The 20,632-nt window shown below is 52.8% G+C and overlaps 2 protein-coding genes across 2 annotated transcripts in view; one reads left to right on the forward strand and one right to left on the reverse strand.

The window, feature by feature from the left end:
• Positions 1 to 9,118, forward strand: part of DDX31 (DEAD-box helicase 31) — a 79,368-nt gene extending 70,250 nt beyond the window's left edge. The window contains 1 exon segment of the mRNA XM_025359266.1: positions 7,066 to 9,118. Coding sequence (XP_025215051.1) covers positions 7,066 to 7,312 — 247 coding nt within the window. The 3' untranslated portion in view covers positions 7,313 to 9,118.
• A 2,720-nt stretch (positions 9,119 to 11,838) lies between these two features.
• Positions 11,839 to 19,852, reverse strand: BARHL1 (BarH like homeobox 1). The gene is made up of 3 exons (XM_025359269.1): positions 18,778 to 19,852; positions 14,519 to 14,741; positions 11,839 to 12,878 (listed from the first exon to the last, which is right to left on the reverse strand). The coding sequence occupies exons 1-3, from the start codon at positions 19,241 to 19,243 to the stop codon at positions 12,584 to 12,586; spliced, it is 984 nt and encodes a 327-aa protein (XP_025215054.1). The 5' UTR covers positions 19,244 to 19,852; the 3' UTR covers positions 11,839 to 12,583.
• Positions 19,853 to 20,632: the final 780 nt, after the last annotated feature.

Genomic DNA, 20,632 nt, shown 5'->3' on the forward strand with positions numbered 1-20,632 from the left:
TTCCATAACAGGCTGTGTGATGAATACTTGAGAATGTTAGCTCATTAATCATCTCATAAGTGAATAACCTGGGACTTAAAGAAATAAGTACCTTGGCCGAACTTCCAGAATCAGTTCTACAGCCTGTATGAGGCTGTGCCGGGACCCCTGCTCAGAGGGTCTTGCTTCTGGTGTGCCTGTCTCAGGCCGTACCAAGGCCCAGCTGCTCCTTGGTCCACACTATTGCAGCCTGTCATCTGGATGACTCGGCTCCACCTATCCTATCTGTCCAGGTTCTTTTCCAAGTCTGGTTCATGAAATTATCCAGACTTACAGTGGAAATTACCCAGCAAGAAGTATGGGGCAATCACGTCTGTTAGTGCAGGGGATGATAATGGCAGGGATGGTGGCTCCACTAATGGGGTCCTCAGCGGCCAGGCACTGGCCGCCATGATGGATGGCCACTGTGGCCCTCACTGCAATCATGATGTTATCCCTGTTTTACACAGGAGGAAACCGCCCATGATGGCATCACTGTCCACTGGGCAGAGCTGAGATTCGAACCCAGACCTCTGGTTCCAGGTTGAAACTTGCCAACTAAATCCCTGCCCATTTGCATATGTGACAATGTATGCCACCCTTCTAATGGCAAGACCTGACATCTGTCCCAGTTCAAGCTCACCTTGCCAGCGTAGGCCCATCCCTTCGGTCTCCTGGACTGTTGTTATTTTGTCAGCCAGTGTATTCGCTGTTCCTGTGGATGTGGTAGATATGCCTCATGATATCATCCAGTTCGCCCACAGTGTCAAACAGGACAGGCCCAGGGGGCTGCGCTGTGGGGTGTGGGGCTGGGACTCTGCCCCAAGCTGGTCTCTCTCAGTCAGTGTTTTCAGTGTGTAATCATATAACAGTTCCAACCACAACTCATTAAGATGTATCCTCCATCTTAACAGTAATTCATGAGACTTCACAGAGAATTAAAATGTATTGAGCTCTCTAACGCACTGTAGGCCGTTCACCTTCCTACTGGCCGTGTGCCTGTGCGTAGGTCCTTTCTGATGTACGGGGAAACGAAGCTTGGAGAAAGCTGCTGTGACTCCACAAGGTCATCAGCTAGGCGAGTGGCAGAACTGGGATTCCAACCAAGGTCATCAAATTCTGGTCCTCTGCCCGTCCCCAGCACTGCCACCTGCCATCTGAAGTTCCTGCTTATGTTCTGACAGAACTTCCTAAGAGTTTTGGTCACCTGGGCTAAATAATCTCAAAGTTCCCATCCATTTCTGAGGTTCTGGTTAGGCCCTTCATTTTCAGACATCGGCTGTACCTAAATATGATCTCCCCTCTTTCCCATTGTGTGCGTGGCCTCCGGGCAGCAAGTGCGCCAGGCCATCCGCGGTTTTTCTCGTCGCCTGTGGTCTGCGCTGCCTGCCACTGTGCCTGTCCTTGGCCCAGGGCTCAGAGTTCTGAGCTTCACTAGATATTGATCATTGGCACGAAGCTGAAGTCCACTTTTCACCAGCCTCTGCGTCCACAGAACCCCTCCCAGGAATGCTGCTGTGGTTCCCATGATTCTCACTGCCACAGCAGGACTCAACCGGAGCTGAGCGTCTGCTGGGGCTCCGGTAGTTTTACAAAAGCTAGACTTGGTTGGATCCTAAGAAATCACAAAGAAGGCACCCCTGAAACAGCTGGTCTGCCAGTGTACCAGAACAGAACCCGGAGGTTTCAAGAGTCTTGATACAGTTCCTTTTCCTCACTGACCATAAAAGGTAGGGTAGCGTCCTCCCTGGGCCTGTCCACGCCAAGGTGAAGTTATCATGGCATCTCACACCAGCTTATTCTTTACCTCAGCTCCTCTGTGTACAAGCATACGGATGGCCCGCTTGTCACATTCCCCTGGAGTTGCCTGTTACCCTCACTGTGACCTGAGAGCCACCAAAACCCTACCCAGAGCATGGCCACCTTTTTGTCATCCATGGAGTCAGGCACAAATGTAGGGACTCAGTCAGCCCCGGGCCACCCGAAATCATCGCTGTCTCCTGCGTTCACTGAGAGCCCAGGCTTTTCTTCCCACCTGGGGGACTTGTGTCCTCAGCAGAGACTTTCAGGGCCTAGCCGTGGCCCTGGAACATCAGATCAGAGGAGTGTGCTTCATCAGTCCTCAGTCTGTCTGAAGAACCCCCCTCTGTCTGTCTGTCTGTTTTAGTTGTACTACAGCCTCGCAGAATCAAACCAGCTCAAAGGCAAAAGGCAGAGAGGTTTCTGATTAGTAGAAATTAAAATACTCTGGCCTTTCACTATTGGACAAAATTCTACCATTTGCTTTTGTTTCCCCTTAGAGTGAATATACTGTTATTTTCTAGTTATAAAAATAATGCATGCTCACTGTAAAACTACAGGACCTAGGGAAAAGCTCAACAATTACCCATAAGCCCACATTCAGGTTCACCCTGATACATTTCCTTTATCCTTCAGACTTTGCACATATATATACAGACATACAGATTTATGTATATTAAAAACATTTTACACCAGCAATTTGCCCCTTGTTTTGAAAACTGTAGCATGGTGGCAGACTGCTGTGGTTCAACTCTGTGAGGTCAGATTTCCTGAGTTCACATTCTTGCATTACTGGTTTGTGGCCCTGGACAAATGACCTAATCCCTCTGTGCCTCAGTTTCCTTACCAGGAAGTGGGGATACTAGTAGTACCTGTTTCACATGGTGGTTGGAAAAGTGAGTTAAATGCCTACGTCATGTAGTCATTTGAATGACTTTGATTTGACCTGTTTTATATTTAAATCCATTAACAGCCCATGTAATTGGTATTCGATTAAATGTTTTCATCTATTTGTAGAGCCCATTCAGGACACCATTGTGGTCATCACTGCTCTCCAAACAGAGCCTGCAGGAAGTGCTCTAAAGGAGCCTTTCAAAACCTTGGGGAAAAGATGTATTGTTCAGTGACCGTTGTGGATAACTGGATAACTCTTAGGAAGAAACAGTTCATTTATCTATTAATCAAAATAAAACTTAGATGGAATTAAAGCAGTAGCAAGCTAGATGAAAAAATACTTCAATATTTTTGAAATCCTGGGATGAAGACTTTTCAAAACATGACCCTAAAGCCATAAAACTTGAAAGAAACTATTGATATTTAACGGTACATAAATAACATTTAAACTTCTGTCCTATAACAGAATGCCATTAACAAAAGCCTGAATTCGAATGGCTTTTTACCTAGGAAGCTCATTCTGAGAATTTAATGATGAAGTTGGGAGAAGGCCCTGCGATCTCTCTTCTCCAGTGGTCATTGTAACAGGGTGTATTGATTTTCTAATTAGGCTGTGATTTCACCTTATTGGCGGTGCAAGTGGCATCTGCCTGTCATGCTGAGTAATCCAGCCTGGTAACTGGGGAGGGGTTTATTCAGCCTTCACTACAAGGGAGTTCCCTGTGGTTAGATAAACTGATCTGTTGCTTGGTAACTACAGGATTACTGTGGTGGATGCTCAGGAAGGCCATTGGAGAGGGGTGCGGGTATTTGGAGGGGAAGGAGGGCAAGAAAGTTGGCAGGTTCCTGGGAGCATTGCAGCTTGGCGGAGGGAGAAACTGAGCGCCCATCGCATGTTTGGGTTTAGAGTAGTTCATCTTCCCTTCTGTACTTCGCCTTTTCAGCACTGGGCCTTGGAACAAAGGACAAGGAGACAGGGAGCTGGCCAAGGGATAAATGGGTTTTGTTGAGGTGGCTGTTGTGACAGCAGGTGAAACCCCTGCAGGGTTGGCCTGAGCTTCTCCCACTTAAGGAAGAGGTCTGGGCTGGAAAATGCCACCCTCTGCCTGCTTGTTGACCACCGGAACCTCTGAGTGTGTGGACTGCTGGCTTTGTATCCCGGGTTGAAAGGACATTGGCTAACGTGATGAAATAGCCAGGAAAGGTGGTGATGATAACTGAAGGCGCATAGGCCCCATCTCCAAGACGTACATCCTCTTCCACCACATGGGCTCTCCTGTTCCTACTCAGTGGCGCAGTGTACACCCTAGTGGTTGCCTTCCTCCACCCCAGACCCACGGTGTTTGTCTGCGAAGGGACAGGTCTTGAGGAGCTGTGGAAGTGGCCCCGGTGGTGTGTGGGTGTCTGCCTGTTGTGTAGGCTGCGTTCATGGGTACAGGCTTTTGCTCTTTTGGGTGGATGGCAGCCTGAGAGCATGGGCACACTGCCTGAGTGCTGGTGTCTGGAAGATGCTCCTGCAGCCCACACCGCCTCTGTAGGCAGTTAGTGTATCAGTTACCCCAATAAGATGCGGGTTCTTTATTTTGCCTTAGCGGGAACAGGAGCCATCATTGAAGTGCTGGAGCTTATGCTGGGGAGAATATTTTGACTGAAATTTTGCATATTTTGAAACTTAGGTTGTTACATTTAAAATTATACACATTGTGAACCTGGCTTCAAACAAGAGGGAAGAAAAAGCATTCCTTCCTGTCAGACCCTTTTCACTCTGTCACATAACCTGACTAAAAATAAACTACAGGCACAGGAACTGGCAGCCCTCAGTTTGGAACAAGTTGAGTGCGCCCAACCACAGGCTCTGTCTCCCAACCACAGGTCAGCCCCCCGCGGCTCGGCCCGGTGCACTCAGTCCGCATGGGTGGGTGACCCATGATGAGGCTCGCTGCTCTTTGGGAAGTGGTGGATGCTGTCGGAAGAGCCCTCGTCCAGCTGTCAGGGGCTGTAGCACCAGTCCTGGCTCCTGGGTGGCTCTGGGGGAGGTGCGTGGCATCTGCAGACCTGTTTCCTAATGTTTAACTGTGACTGTGATCCACATGCCAACTACCAGCTACCCCCTTATACGTCTTTTTTTTTTTTTTTTTTTTTTTTTTGAGACGGAGTCTCACTCTGTCGCCCAGGCTGGAGTGCAGTGGCCGGATCTCAGCTCACTGCAAGCTCCGCCTCCTGGGTTTACGCCATTCTCCTGCCTCAGCCTCCCGAGTAGCTGGGACTACAGGCGCTCGCCATCTCGCCTGGCTGGTTTTTTGTATTTTTTAGTAGAGACGGGGTTTCACCGTGTTAGCCAGGATGGTCTCGATCTCCTGACCTCGTGATCCGCCCGTCTCGGCCTCCCAAAGTGCTGGGATTACAGGCTTGAGCCACCGTGCCCGGCCCCCCTTATACGTCTTAATTTTTTCTAATCCTCACACCTATGAGCGCCATTCTCAGTGAGGAAACTGAGGCACGGAGCCTGAGTTGCTCATTCCGTGTCCTCAGCTGATGAGTGACAGTCAAGTTCCAATCCCGGCTTCTCCCTCCTCCGCCCCATGGCTCTGCCGTCTCCCTTCACCACTCCCTACTCAGTCGCCTGGCTCCTGCCCCACTGTCCTGCTGAAGTAGTCCTTAGGAGACCACAGAGGACCCCTCCTGTCACATCTCGGCCATTTTCCACCCTTGGTCCAGCTGAGTCCTCCTGCCCTGCCTGACCCTGCAAATCGTTCTCTGCCCTGAGTTTGCCTCGGCTTCTCCACTTACCAGCCATGTGGTCCTGGGGCAAGTTACCCTCCTTGGGTCTTTGTGTCCTTGTCTGTAAATGAGGATAATAACCATACCCACCTAGTTGAGCGAGGATTGTAGGAGGTCGTATACATGAATCATTTCCCACAGACCCCAGGATGTCTTCCCTGTATACTTCTAATCTTCTCACTACATCCTGCCCTAATGTGCTCACCCCATAAACTCCTGGCCCTTAAATGTTATCTCCTCACTGTCCCCTTGCTTCAGATCTTCTTTTCCCGCAGAGGTTGGCTTGAATGTGTCTTCCTGTATGTTACAATAGAAAACACCATTGTATGACTGTCACCCTGTCCTCTGGAGTGTGATTATAACCAGGTATTATTGCTTCAGCTCGGTTATAATGGGTTCTACAAGCTTTCACAGTCAGGTTAATAACATAGTATTAGTCTTATTTCTAATTCTTGGGTTTTAAGGCATTCTGTTACATTTATTTTGACCACAATTTCAGTTCAGTTTATTCTCTGATTGCAGCAAAGAGAATGCTATAAACGTAGTAGCAGAATGTAATGTATGTCTTTGTGACAACCCCATGACACTGTAGTGTCCTAAGACACTGCCATTTTGGTACTGAAGGAATTGCCAACAAGGCCCCATTGGTAATTGTTTTATTGTTGTTGCTTTGGTTAAGATCTTGTCTTAAGAAACATTATTTTACTCTTCAATTTTCATGATCATTCTTCTGATGTATGATCGAACATCTATAAATTTCCTCCTCTGGTCTTCTGATTAAATGGTAAAATTGCCATCTTTTCAGGACAGTTATCAGGATCTGACATCTGAAATTGATTTTCTACCCTTGGCATTTTCTGAGTGGCTTAGGGCAGGGAGAAGCCTCCCTCTAACACCCGGGTCTGTGTGGGCTGGAGAGAGCTGCTGGTCTAATCCTCAGTGCAGACATTGACCAGGCTGTGCCCTGGGTTTGGGCTTTGTAGGGTCAGAAATATGTTTAATAGTTTCTTCCATTCATATGATTCCATTCATATCAGGCTCTCATCCCAGCCATCACTCTGGGACCCTGGAGGGCTGCATAGACCTTGCTGGACTCTGCTCCCGCAGGGCTGAGTCCTGAAGCCCTCAGGAGCCGATGAGGAGGCCAGTTGCTTTAAGCTGCTTGGGGGTTACCGGGAAGCTGCCGCAAGCTTTCACTGCTTCATGTTGTTGAGTGTGACGGTGGGTTTCTCCCCGTCCTTTGGCAAACCGCTGTATCATACACCTCATTTGCCATCAGAGCATGAGGGTGTACAGTTCTTTTTTTCCCCATGAAAACAACACAGAACAAAGCCTCACTTTTAAAAATGCCATGGTATTTTGCCACCGTTATGAAAATCTGTCAGCGCCGTATCTAATCTTCTGGTGCATAGAATATCAAAACAAGTGCCATTGAAGGAATTGTACTTCTGTTAATACAAAAATGTCAGCTTCACAGCCTCAGAACCAGCTGCTATCAGCCTCTTTCCAAATGGGAAAGAAAAATAGTAATAATAAAGTTTCCTTTCCCTCTCTGCCGTTACTGTTCTTCAGGCCTGACCTTCATAAGAAGACCCAGAGTAAACACAGCCTTACTGAAATCCTGCGTTCGGAATACTCAAGTGGCATAGAGCCTGGCGTCGCCAAGGTCAAAAAGCAAAACGCACCCGGAGAGCCTGGTAGCCGGCCCCTGCGGCCCAGTCTGCAGCCGACACCCTGCTTTGGCCATGGGAAAACATTAAAATGGAGAAAAACCCAGAAAGCTTTACAGCAGGACAGCAAGACTTTCCAGAAAGTTTAAAATCTCTCTGGGTCTTCGAGTGGATCCTGGAAGCCCTGGGTGGCAGTAGATTGATGTCCTGTTCTTGTCAGAGGAGCCTTGTGAAAAACAACTGCTGTCTTTCTCTGAATACCACGTCCCCAAGAATCAGAGGGGCCACAGCCCTTTTCCTCCGTGGGAGGCCCTGGAGCCTGATAGAAATCAGTGGTGTGGGGCACCATAGAGACTAGCCAGCTCCCGATGGAAGGGGTCTGTGTCTTGCATTGATCCCGTCAGTACCCAGCACTCCCTTCACCCAGGCGCTGACATGCCGGGGTTGAGCTGGCACTCTGGGACGTGGTATAAGAACGTCTTGCGTGTCAGTCTGGAACGGGGTTGATTGCTGCCCTTACCTGTGTTCTGAAGTTTCACAGCTTGACTTCAGCCTACCTATCAGTGCATACATTGGCATGAATTTTGTGAATTAGGATGTTAAAAACTGGAATTGAATTTGTACAAAGAGAGAAGAAAATACAAAAAGTTTTTGGGCTGGGTCAAAAAATACGAATGTGTTTTCAGGCTCGTGATCCCTCTTATTTTCCTCTGGAAACACGAGATTGCATTTACATGCATTGTTCCTTCTTTTATGTCCATGGAAAACTCATTCTCTCAGGCTAATTGATTTACTGTTGGCTTTTTATTATTTGCCTTTGAAGTCAAAAGGCCCCAGTATCCCAAGCTTTTTTTCCCTATCAAATCCTGTCTTGTCTTCAAGAAAGGTCTGGGGGTCTTTGTATTGTGACCCAGGCCACAGCTGCCCTCCCCCTCCCCCGCGCCCCTGCTTTGTGTTTTCTGGGAGGTTTGAAAGAGGCCCCCTAGAGCGTATTGATTTCCCAATAAATGTAAGATTTGGGCACTTGCAGAGGGGTCCAGAAGAGAAAGGGTTGAAGGCCTCCACACCACTGGGCACCACTCCTGTCCTCTCCGCTGTCTCTTGCTTTCTCACTTCCCTTCTCCTCTGCAGTGATGGTGCCACCCTCCGTGGTCTCCCCAGGACCAATGTTGAGGCACCACTTCAGCAGATACCCCTAGATCCATGAAAGGCCTAGGTGGCCACGAGAGGGTGGTGAGAGTTGGCAAAGTGGGCCTTCCTGCAGGGACCACGGGGGATCAGCATCCTTGCCTCCGTTCTAGACACAGCTGAATGTCAGTGGGCACCCACACCGGCAGGGACTCCAGTGTGAGGGCGAGGAGGAGCCTAGTGAGACTGGATCCTCTGCAGGTGGAAAAATAGGACCTTCTCAGAGTTGGCTGTCACATACAAATTAACAGGGACTGTTGGTGAAGTTTCTAACAATAATAATTTAAAAACAACAACCCTGTAGCACATGTCAGCCTGACTTTGGGCAAATCTGCCACCTTACTTTTATTTCGATGTGTAATGGTTCACATGATTTGGATGAGAAAAGGAGGGTTCAAACTTTATAGACAAAACCCAGCTGTGTGAAAAACAGGATTAATGCCAGTGATTGGGGATGATCAAAGAGAAACCTGACTTTTTCTCCCCCTAGTACTCATTCCACTAAAGGGCGAACTGGCAGAGTTCTGCATGCCTGGGGGGAAAGAGGAGTGCTAGAATCGTGCATCGTGTGAGTGACGGTCATTCCAAGATCAAAACTTACACACCTCATCTGCTAACTCTTACGGTGAGGGTTTCTTGCCATAGATGCTATGTGGGTCTAAGTAGAATCAATATATTACCCCAGTTAATAAAGAAACATGGATTTAGCAGATTTAAGGTTAATATTGTTTAAATTTAAATAACCTTAAAATAAATCTCTTTCTCTTTTATTACGGCTCTTGACAGATTATACATTTCAGGCATCAATTAGGCAAAGCTTGAGCCTAATTCCACTGTACATACTCTAATTTTTGTGTGTATGTTTAACCATGCCTCTTTTTAAAATTTCCTAAACTTACCCACATCTCTATATCGTAAGCCTGGTTCCCATAGTTAGAGTCACACAGAATTTGGACATTTAATAGAATGTTGCCGCCTAAAAGCGTTTCCCCCAAGTGGGCTTGTAGAATGTTTTTTTGGAATCCAGAACATCCTCGTGTTTGCCACAGCCTTAGCAGTTGACGGGCCTCATTCTCACGCACTGAAGGTCAGAAAGCCCTTGCTGAGAGATGAAGTCAGTGCTGATGTGCAGACAGCCCCTTCCACTCTAGAGAAGCAATGAGCCAACCAAATCTCAGTAAAGGACTTTTTTTTTTTTTTTTTTTAAAGCCCAGTGGGTTACTTTGATTTTTTTTCTTTTCCCCCTGGAGTGAAGGGAGGAGAACTTTAGGGAAGAGGGAAGTAAATGAGACCTTTCGGAGCAGGTATCTTCCCAAACTGCCAGGGGCCTCCCCGCTTAACCCTTCAGGCCACAGTCAGTGGAAGCCATTAAAATCCGAGCATTGCTTCGTAGAGACACAAGTTGAAGGCTTTTCCACTGGAGAAGTTGCCCTGCTTGAAAAGGGTTCTTAACTGGTCTTGTTAAACCTCCCCCCTGACCATTAGACATTATCTCTTAATCCGCTCCACAGTAGGAAGAATCCAGAGCCAGGCCTGTCAGTGTCGGGCAGTGGGCACCCTGAAAATCAGCTCAGGTTCTCAACTTGCCCCAGTCCTCAATTTCCCTTGCGACCAAGGGCCAGCAGGGAGCTCTCAACTTCTTTTCAGCTTTGTTGCCCCCTCCCTGTGGAGTTGACGTTTATGAGGGGGAATGGGTCAGTGGCGCAGCGGGAGAAGATGCCTTCTCAGCCCTCTCCTATTGTCAGGCCTGTTGGGGTCCCACATTTATTCTTTTTTTCTTACATGAGAGCTCGCCCAACCTCAGGGTTGGGAACAGAAACCAATTTAGCTTTCTAAGTGGGTGGAAGGCAGGAGCCCACCTCACTGCAAAGGTTGTGAAGTTATTATTGCAGATGGGATGTGCAGGACAATTTAAAATATTCTAATTATAAACTTGTAGGGAAGCCTTGTTCTTCATTAATGTAAGATATGAAATCGCCTCTGAGGTACAAGGACAATTACATAGTTGAGAATGTGTCTGTGGTTTGCGCTGCCACTGTGTAAATGTGAGGGTGGTTGCTACCGTCTATCTCCTTCACTTTCACAAAATGAAAAGCACACCAGTGCAAGTTGTCCTTTGATAGATTTTTAATATGATTTTAAAGAGTTTTGTTTGGTCTCATTCTTATTCAATGAGATTAATTTAAAGCACTTATCCCCTGGGTTTAAGTCAATCCATGTAGGATTTGGGCAGGGTTTGTTGCATGGGGGGTTTTGTTTGCAGGAGGCTATGAGAGACTCCTTTCCCACTTCATTAACCCTGAGTTGGGGACAGTCTCCCCTCGCCCCCCACCAGAGCCAGAGCTGGGGATTTACCAACCCCCATTCACATGCAAAAGAACTCGAAAGCCGAGGGGCTCCTTGACTTAATTAGCTGCTGTGCATTTTGCAAAATCAGAATAATACCCTTGCCATCCCAGGAAAGAAAGCTGCTGTGCGCGAGTGTTGGGGGGCAGGGAGGAAACAGTAGCGGACCTGGCTGTGGGTCTGGTTTTCGAGAGGGGTTATAGTCTGAACACGGCCCCCATCTTCAGAGAAACCCTGCCCCCAAACTAGAGCCCCCCAAAACTTCCCCGCGCTGAGGGTTAGCGAGCTGCAGGTGGTGTGTGGGAGGGAAGCACCTGCGCCCACCTCCCCAGAGAGGGAACAGTCTCAGGTGACCATGGCCCTTTGAACGTGAACTGGAAGCCTCGAGTCTGACTCGGGACTTAAACCCCTCTCCCCTGAGATGCTAGAGCTGCGGTCTGGGGCAGCCAGAAGAGATGAGGCAGACGCTGAGAGTTGGCTCCCCTCCGGGTCTCATTTCCAACCTCCTCCCGGGGTAAAGGGGAGGTGAGAAGATGTGGGAGTGGGGCTTTACCCGATGTGGCGTCTGGTTCGCAGCGAAGGCGCGCGGAGTCCTGCCTGGTGCGGGAGGCCCGGAGGCCGGAGCCGCCTTGGCGCCCGCGAGCGTCGGGAGCCCGAGCGCGGCCGGACGCGGGGCGGAGGGTGGGAGTCATGGGGGGAGCAGCCTCGGAGCCCATCTGTCGGCGCGCGCCCGGCGGGCCGGTCACCAGCTGCCGGGGCCCTTGTCGCGGCCAGATGAGTCGTCTCGGCGCGGGCCCTGCAGCCCGGCCCGCAGCCGACCAAGGCCCCGCGTTGACCCCCGCCTGTTCCGGCACGGACCCTCGCCCCGGCCCTCGGGACCGTCTGGGAGCCGCGAGGAACCAGATGGAGACAAGAGGGGGAGGAGGGGAGGAACGGGCTTGCCTCGCTGTAGAGATGGGAAGACTGAGGCCAGGGAGGGGAGACCCCGGCTCCAGCGAGTCCCATTGGCCCCCCGCGCACGTCCACAGCACCGGGGAAGAAAAGGGGGACAAAAATGTTTCGTTACTGAGGATGGAAGGAAACTGAGCCCCCATGAGAGGGATGGGAGAGGGGTTGAGTGCGGACCGAGCGACGGGAGCGCGGACAGGCGCCTGGTCATTTGTAAGAAGTTTATTTCGACATTTAAAAAAAGAGAGAACCCGAGAGGCCTGGCTGCCCCCGGACCGGGGCTGAGGCTGGGGACTGGGGTCGGGGTGGGTGGGCAAGCCCCCTCAGCCCCTTCCTGCCCCGCCTGGGAGTGGGGAGGGCACAGGCCACAGACTCACTAATCCACGGACACGGTCACGGGCTCATGGTTCACGAATAAATAACTTCATATACACTTTGCACACGGTATGTACAGCTCAGCCGCTGGCCCAGGCGCTCGAAGAGTAGGGAGACGGGACTCCGCACTCCCCTTCTCTCCCTGGCAGGGGCGCGGGGAGAGGGCCTCTTCTCCACCTGGAGCGTGGAAGGGTTGTGGGAGAGAGCGAAGCCTGGGAATCAGTCGCACCCGCTCCTGGGGAGAAAGGGGCGCCTAGGGGAGCCGGCAGAGGCTGGGGGCGGGGAGGGGCAGAGACGCGTATGTACACCCGGCGGGTGGGGGTGGCTCCCGCACAGAGCGGCCGCGAGAGAGGACGCCGAGGGGGGACTAGGGAGACGCAGTCCGAGGTCCCGGCCTCAGTGGACTTGGCATTTGGCCCTTCGGGGGACACTGGGCTGGGGCGCCAGGGAGGGCCGGGCAGGGTCCGCTCCCTGGAAGGGGCGTCAAACCCGCGCCCTCAGAAAGGCGGGAGGAAGGGGCCACACCGAGCCCCCGGGAAGAGGCCCCGGAGCGGGCGGGCGCCTCACCGAGGCTGCGCAGCGCGCGGGAGGACGCCGGCCAGCGGAGGCAGCGGCGGGGGCGGCTCGCTGGCGCCCTGGAGTCCGTGGATGAGGATGCGGGGCACCAGAGGTCTCTGGAGAGCGGGCGGCGGCGCGCTGGGGCCGCGGTACAGGTAGAGCGCCGCGCCGGGGTCCAGGTTGGAAACCAGACTCTGCGGGTAGAAATAAGGCGACGGGAACATCCGCTGGAGCGCTGAGTAATTGCCTGCCTCCGCCAGCAGCTCCAACCCGACGGCTGTCTGTCGCTTCCATTTAGTCCTGGGGGCCGAAATAAACGCGCATGGCGGGATCAGGGCTAGGGCATCCAGGGACCCCAGCCCCTCCCCACTGCTTGGCCCAGAGAGGCCAAAGGAGTCCAAGAGGGATCATACTCATTTGTTAATAAATAACCGAGTGCCAGGCACCATCGCACGCCTTACATGCATCCTCTCCTTTTATCTTCCACCGGCCTTCCGTGGCTCTTACCCCATTTTACAGAGAGGAAAACTGAGGTCTGGGCCAGTTTTCAAAAAGGAGCCCGGGTTTTGAGCCCAGGTTTTAATCCCTGCTGTCTGACCCCAAAGCCCGGCTCTAACTGCGCCTTACCCTGCCCAGGACATCGCAGAACGAACCCTTGGGTAGAAGGGTTCCTCCCTGCAGGTGCCTCTTTATGAAGGTGGGATCACCCTGGAGAGGGCTGCGGGGATGGGGGTGCTCTGGTCAGGGAAGGGAATGCGGTTGATTCCTCTGCAGGCTGGCCAGGCTGCAAGCTAGCACAAGCAAGCGGGCCTGAAATGGCAACCAGAGAGGACGCATTCCCGGCTTGCACGCCCTGCCGGCGGGAGCAGGCTGCACCTGCCACCCTCCAGGGCTTGCAGTGTGAGCCCTGCACACTGTCTAGCCCCAAAGTCCAGAGGCCTTGGCCAGCCAAAGGCCTGGGGTTTGGAGAAGGCAGGCCTGGAGCCCAGGCTCACCTGCCAGGTGAGGCTAGGCAGACCAGCCAGGGTCCACTAAGGTGGGCTCAGCCACACCAGCCCTGTTTCCCTCCCTGAATTACTAATCATCATCATAATTGTGTAATTACTGTAACAGGCCTTAATTATTGATGCCCGGAGCAGTAATCAGTATTTATTATTAATGGAGCGATGTGTTCTGAGGCTTGTTTATGAAAAGCACCATTCCTGCCTCTGCTAAGAGTGTGCGAGTGACTGTGGGGCTGAGTGTGAGTGCGTGTGTGACTGCAAGTTGTATTGATGTGTGCGTCAGTGTGTCGCTATTTGGGTTGAGTGTGTGGATGCGTGTATGTTTTGTACATGTGCACCTAAGTCTGGTGAGTGTGTTCGGGAGGGAAATTAGGAAACAGGTTCAAGTCTAGTGCCCCAGCACCAACTTCCTAGTCACCTTGTCCCCAAGGAGCAAGGGCTTGGCCAGTTCCCCACTCACGTTTTGGGACCAGAAAGTCTGGGGAGACCTGAAGAGCCTCACAGAAACTCAATACCCCAAGGGCCACTGCCTGGCTGTCCTCTTCACAGGCTTCCTGGGCGTCAAGACTGTCACCCTTCAAGGGCCTGGGGCTTCCAAGACCCAGGCTGATTCACGTGGCGGCTCCAGGAACACCCCCGCCAACTCCAGCTGAGCTAGGGCAGGACTTGGATCTTCAATGGCCTATGTGTCTGTCCACCCATCTGGGAGAGGACTGACTGGACACTGGAGACCAAGTCTAATCTCATCTCTGTCCCTCACTGTGGGGACTTTGGGCAGAGCCTTCTCCCTTAGGGCCTCAGTTTCCCACTTTTACAGAATGGGGGTGGCTCAGGAGCGCTCCCTTAGCACCAACCTGTAGACTCCTGGTCCCCTCCAGGAGCTATGAGGAAAGGGGAAGTTCCCTTTCTGCTTCTACCCGCGCAGTCGGGCCTCACCTGCGGTTCTGGTACCAGGTCTTGACCTGCGTGTCGGTGAGGTTGAGCGAGGCGGCGAGTTCCATGCGGTCCTGCACGCTCAGGTACTTTTGCCGCTCGAAGCTGCGCTCCAGCTGCGCCAGCTGATGGTCGGTGAAGGCCGTGCGCGCCTTGCGTGGCTTTTTCAGGCGCACCGGGGGACTGTCCCTGGAGCTGGAGATCTCGCGGTCGCCCTCCTCCTTCACTGCGGACACAGAGGCATGTCAGGGCCCGGCCTCGCAGCCGCCGCCGGTGCCCTCCCGCTCCTGCCTGTGGCGTTTGTGTAACCGCGGCTTCCGACAGCGGTGGTTCCCCGACACCCAAGCTCGCGGGGGCCGCTCGGAGCCCGGACCTCTGGGGCCCCGGGAACAGGACGGCGGCGGGAGCGCCCGAGGCCGAGATCCCCCGGGCAGCTCCGAGTAGAAAGAACCCGAAGCTGGGGAGATCTCCAGTCCCTGCGCTGCGCTCGGCGCTCCGCCCGCGCTCCCTGGAGGGATAAACGGAGCCGCGACGATGGAACCGGAACCAGCCTGCCAGAGTAGGGGAGGGGGCCCAGGGTTTCTGGCGGAGTGAGCTCCGCGTCTGGGCCCCAATTTCCCCGGCTGCGTCCGTGACAGGAAGGGAGGAAGCTGAAGGCTGGGGTCTGGGGGGAGAAACCCGCGTGGAGGGACAAAAATCTGCTCTCCCCGGAGCCACTCTTTGTCCTGAAGGACAGATCATTGTGTCCCGCCTGGCGTTGCCCTATGTGGATACGAATTCATAGTGATGATTTCTCCCGACACAGGGCGCTGGGCGGAAGGCGCCGGGTCTGCGAGCGCCGAGCACTTGGAGAAATAAGCGACTCTGCCACCCGCTTGCCCCTTGGGCGCAGCGCGCATTGCCCAGGTCTGCGTTTCGTTGTCATTACATTGCTCACTAACGATGGCTCCTGCTACACCTGCGTAGCATCGTGTGTTTACATCCCACAGTCAGGACAGAATTGCACCGGGGGCACAGCTCCTGAGTTCGAAGGATAGACCTGGCACGGGTGATTTCTTTATCCCAAACACTTTCGTTCGGCTTTGACTGCACAGAAAACACTTAATCGAACAAGCTAAATGCTCACTCTCCTTCTTCCTCTAAAGCAATTATATAACCAACTAGACCATTTCCCCAAAATTGGCGGCTCAGACTGGGGCTTTCCCCCAACCTACTCCCTTTTTTCTCTGTTTTCTTTTATGGTGGAGTTTCATTGTGCCTGGCGTTTGCAGTGAGAGGGTTCAGCTGAATGCAAGGTGATTTCTCTCTGTAGGAAACAATAATCCGGTTAATTGAGCCACTAGGGATCGAGACTTTTCAACTGAAAAGGCAGCGCTTCGCTGCAAGGAGGGCCTGGCATCCAGCCTGGTGAGCCAGGAGAGCTCAGAGGAGAAACGGTGGCCGGCCGGCCGGCTAAGGCTTTCCACCTGCCTCCTCCAGGCTGACACCAGGCTCTCCCTGCCGTGTGGGCTCCCCATATTTGGGCATGGCCACCATCAGGAGAAGGGGATGTGTTGGGATGGGGGGACTTGAGTTCTGTCTGTGCAGACAGATAGTTTAAATAAGTTTGAGGAAACGATCATCCAAATCTCAAACTTAATATTGTAGAACTCTTACTTTTTGACCTAATTGCCTGGACTACTTAATGAAAATCCCCCACTTCTCAGGGACGAGGTCTGCGTTGGAGGTCGGGAGGTGTTGAGTTTGTGGTGTCAGGAAGAATGGATCACCTAATGGGGCTTTTCTTCTGTTCCCCCTCCAGCGTGGGCTTTGAATGCACCTTCTGTGCCTGCTCTGCCTTGGCCTCCTCCTGGATAGGCTCAGCCCAGGGGGGTACTAGCTTCCCAAACTCTGGTTCTAGAGGCTGCATCTCAGTGTCCCCGAGTTCCAGGCCCATCCACCGACCCTGCCTGCTGGGAACAAAACTCTGGTTTGGGTTCTCCATGGACCTTGGATCCAGCCGCTAGTGTCGCTGACCGCCTTACTTCAAAGCTGAGTTTTGGCTTCTTTAAATATTATCAAAGAAATGTTGTTTGAGGAGCCTTTGATAGCAGAAACTTGGGATGAGGCTGACCTTCCCCCATGCCCTCCTTGGAGGAAATGACTCAGCTTGGAAGGCGGCTGGAGAGTAGATTAGCTTAAATGCTCCACGGACTGGCTCGGGGTGTCTGTTTCTGAGCTCTGAAAAAGTCACCTCCATGTTTGAGAAACGCTCCAGACAAGGCCTGGCTCCCTGGCCCTGCTCCTTTTTTCACTAGGGGCAAAGGCAGCAACACCTGGGGTGGGGGTTGGGCAAGACCTTCTAACCCCTTCGCTCCAAACCTATTTAAGCGATATGTAGACAGCCGGCCCTCGTCACCTCCGTCACCTCCCGATCAGATATCCTCAGAGACAGGAGAAGAAAATTGGTATTCTAATTATCTTAAACGAAACCTGTCCTCAAAATCCTTCCTGAGGGCAAAGAAATAAAAGGAGGCAAGGACCAAACTGTGTTACCATTGCCAGTTCCAGCCATTAGCATGGGCGGTGGAAGATTCGTGCCCTTTGCTCTAACTAAAGCGGGGCCGTTCTTGTTGCAAATGGTAAATAATAACCATGATGTTATGAGTATATATTTACATTGACTTCCCCCTCTTTCTCCTCCCCCTTCCCCATGCCAGTCTCTCTCCAGGGCAAGTTTTCTTTGCCTCTCTAAGCAGGCCCCCGCGGGGAAGGAGCAAGGGCCACTGGGCAGGTGCCGGCCTGTGGGCACCCGCATGCCTCTAGATCTCCTCCTGGCTGCTCTGTTCAACCTGCCTACTTTCCAGGCCTGGTCGGCACAGCCTGGCTGAAGGAGGCTCAGCCATTTGTGTGGGGGAAATCAAGAAAATGGGATGTGCAGTCGGACCAGTGAATTTCGGTTTGGAGTTAGGACATATCCACAAACGAATTCTTGGTTGGGAGGAGAGTGTCAAATGAGCCTTCCTAAAATTTTGTGAAAACTTGGTCCAAATAGGGATCAGGAGGTACGGCACCAGGAGGGGGGTGCTGTTGGGGGAGGGGGCAAGACAATAAAGAAGTTGCCCTTACAGGGAAATTTTGTCTCTTGAAAAGATTTCTGGGAATCAATTATATGCTTGAAAGAGCTCTGAACAGCCTCTGCCCGCTCCGAGTGCTCTGCTAGGGGCTGTCTCCCATGAAGCCCTCATACTCCTCTTCACCTTCTGCCCCTTGACTTCTTCCTTAGAAAGAACTTTTTGCCTCTGGTTTTGAGAAACAGCTAAAGTGGAGGTAGTGGCGGGGGGTCAGAAACAAAATTAGGGAATTCTTTTTTTTTTTTCTTCCCTTTCTCTCCTTCCTTCCTTCCTTCCTTCCCTCCTTCCTTCTCCCTTTCCTTTGAACCCTGATCTCATCTCCTTGGTTAAGATGGGATGAAAATGGAGCAAACGACACAAAGATTCATAGAGGTAAAAAGAAAAGTGGAGAGGCAACAACCCCAGTGTAGCGGCAGACAAGGCCGGTTACTCAGGAATCCCTGGAACTTGCATAAAACCTGGAGTTGGTTGGTCAAGGCACTTAAAATCAAATTCAATGAGAGCCCTTGGTGGGAGGGTGCAGGGTACTGCCGTCTCCACCAGCCCCCTGACCTGCTCCCAGGAAGCTACCTAGCTGAGGTTTCTGCTTTGAAGTGAGTGCCTCTTTTCATGACTCACAGGACCGGGATCACACTGGGCCAGTTGGGAGGAAAAACCCATTTTCTCTTCCTGTCTGGAAATGTAGATTAAAAGGCAGAAAATTCTGACTGTTCTCAGGGCTCCAGCTGAAATTTTTCTGCTATATTTTCACTCTTATAAAGCAGAACCCTTTGAGTCTTCCATTGCTTCTGCAACGTTTCTTCCTAGAGAGCCACTGGCCTGATTGGAACCTGCTCCTGTCCCCCAGCACTGCTGGAAGGGCAGGGGTCCCAGTCGAAGTTTAGAAAGTTTGCTTCATGCATTTTGGGGAAATCTCCCCGCGGGCACACAGTATCCCTCCCCTGCCCCCACTCTCTCCACCAGACTCTTTGTTACTCAAAGGCATAACCACAGGACTGGCCGAAATGTTCCGAGGAGAACTACTGCTCAACCTGAGCCCTGGGGGAGCCCCCAGGTGAGCGAGTACGTGTCCTGCCATGTGTACTCGTTTTAAATGCCAGTTTTTAGATACATAGCATCCCCCCAAGTTTTCACCTCCCGCTTTCTTACCTTTATACTCAGAGTCCGATGAGGCGTTGCTGCCACTTTTGTCCAGCTTGTCTCTAAAGTCCTCCCCGGCCTTGGCCGCAAGGCGGCCCCCAGGCTCAGGGGCTGCCGGCTGCCCGCTGCTAGAGTAGGGTGCGCAGGCCGCGAGTGGTTTGCAGTCGGCAAGGATGTCCCTGATCAGAAAGGAGGAGGTGACGGTGCGCGACTGGGCCGGGGCTGAGAGCTGCCCGGGCTGCAAGTGGGAGTCCAAACCTGGGCCAGATGCCCCACCAGGCCGTGGGGTGCCCGTCTCCAGACAGTCCCTTCCTGGAGAGGCTGGCGAAGAGCAGTCGCTGCTGCTCTCTGAGCGTGGACTCAGCTCCAGGGGCGAACGGCAGTCCCCAAGCAAGGGGTCCCCCTTGGGAAGGGCGGGGCTGCCCGCGCGGTGGGAGAGAATGGAGTCGATCCCAAAGCCATTGGAGCCTTCCATAGCCAAGCTGCGACCTGTCCTCCCCAAAAGCTCCCCACCCACCCCCAACCCCAGCCGCCGCTGCCCCTGCCCCTAGCTGCGGGCTGGCATGGGGAAGGCGGGCAGGGAGCCTGCGGGCACCTTGGACGGAGTTCAGCCTTGGGGGAGCCCAGGAGCTCTGGGCCAACCTCCTCTGCGCATTAGATCCAAAAGGACTCAGTGCGTCTTCTGCAGCATCGCGCCGAGCCGCCGAGCCGAGGGGGGGTGGTGGGAGTGTCAGGGAGGAATGGGAGGGAGGGCGCGCCAAGTTGGGGAGAGCAAAGGGGGAGACGGACGGCCCGAGGGCCCCTTGGCACAGAAGAAACGCGAGGATGTTGGAATCTAAATAAAGAATGGCGTTTTAAAAATCCAAACCGCACGCTTCTTCCAGGCAAGCGGTGGCTGAGGGTGGCGAGGTCAGCACCGCGGATAGGTGCGGGCCCGGGCCGCGCTAGCAGCCGGCGGAACGGAGCGCACCTGGAGGCATCAGCACCGCGGAGAGCGGCGGAGGCGGCTGCCAGCGGCTCATGACGCTCCACCTGGCCAGGGAGGTCCTCTCTCCGCGCCCTCGCCGCTCCGGGGGCCCGTCAGCACCGTGGACAGCGCCTCCCTGCTCCTCGGCGGCAGCTCTCTGCCGGTCCGCGCGCGCCTTCTCCTCCCCCCCTTCCTTTAAAAAATGAACTTGTGTCACTTTTACTTTAGGTCTGGGGGTTTTTTTTTTTGGTTTCTTTTTTTTTCGTTGTGTTGTGTTTTTTTTAAGGAGACTCGCCCACGTGTCCCCGGAGTGATGACGCTGATTGGCTCTGGCCGATTTTGGGGGTGATGTCACGGCTCCGCAAGCCGCTGCCCGATTCCCTTTCAGTTTGATTAAAAGAGACACTGAATTAATTACCGCACAGACCCAACTGTTTACCGGCGATTTCCACACGGTTTGCTTTCATTAGGCCGGTGACGAAGCTCCTAATGAGGGTGATTAGCCAAGGGGGGTACGGCTGGCGGGGAGGGGGCGAGCCGACTGCTGCTGCGGTGGGCTGGGATGTGCGCTGGGCTTTTTTAGCGTTCCCCGACCCTTTCCCACAATTATTCCAATTATTCGTCCGCAGGTCTGTCGTAGATCCTTTTTCTTCCCTCGTTTTTCTTCCTCCAGCAGCAGAAAGGGACTAAACCCAGCGGAGAAAGAAGTGTGTGGTGTGTGTGTGTGTGTGTGTGTGTGTGTGTGTGTGTGTGTGTCGATAACCCCTTTTCTAGTGTGGGGAAGAAAATTCAAGTTATGTTGTTTGCAGCATTTCTGTTGGGCTCTCGGTGTTTCCCTTGTAGGACAATTTGCAGTCCTGTCTCTCTGGCCTCTTGGGACCCTGTGGGCCTGGCGGG

The sequence above is a fragment of the Theropithecus gelada genome, chromosome 15 (assembly GCF_003255815.1).
Source record: "Theropithecus gelada isolate Dixy chromosome 15, Tgel_1.0, whole genome shotgun sequence".
NCBI lineage: Eukaryota > Metazoa > Chordata > Mammalia > Primates > Cercopithecidae > Theropithecus > Theropithecus gelada.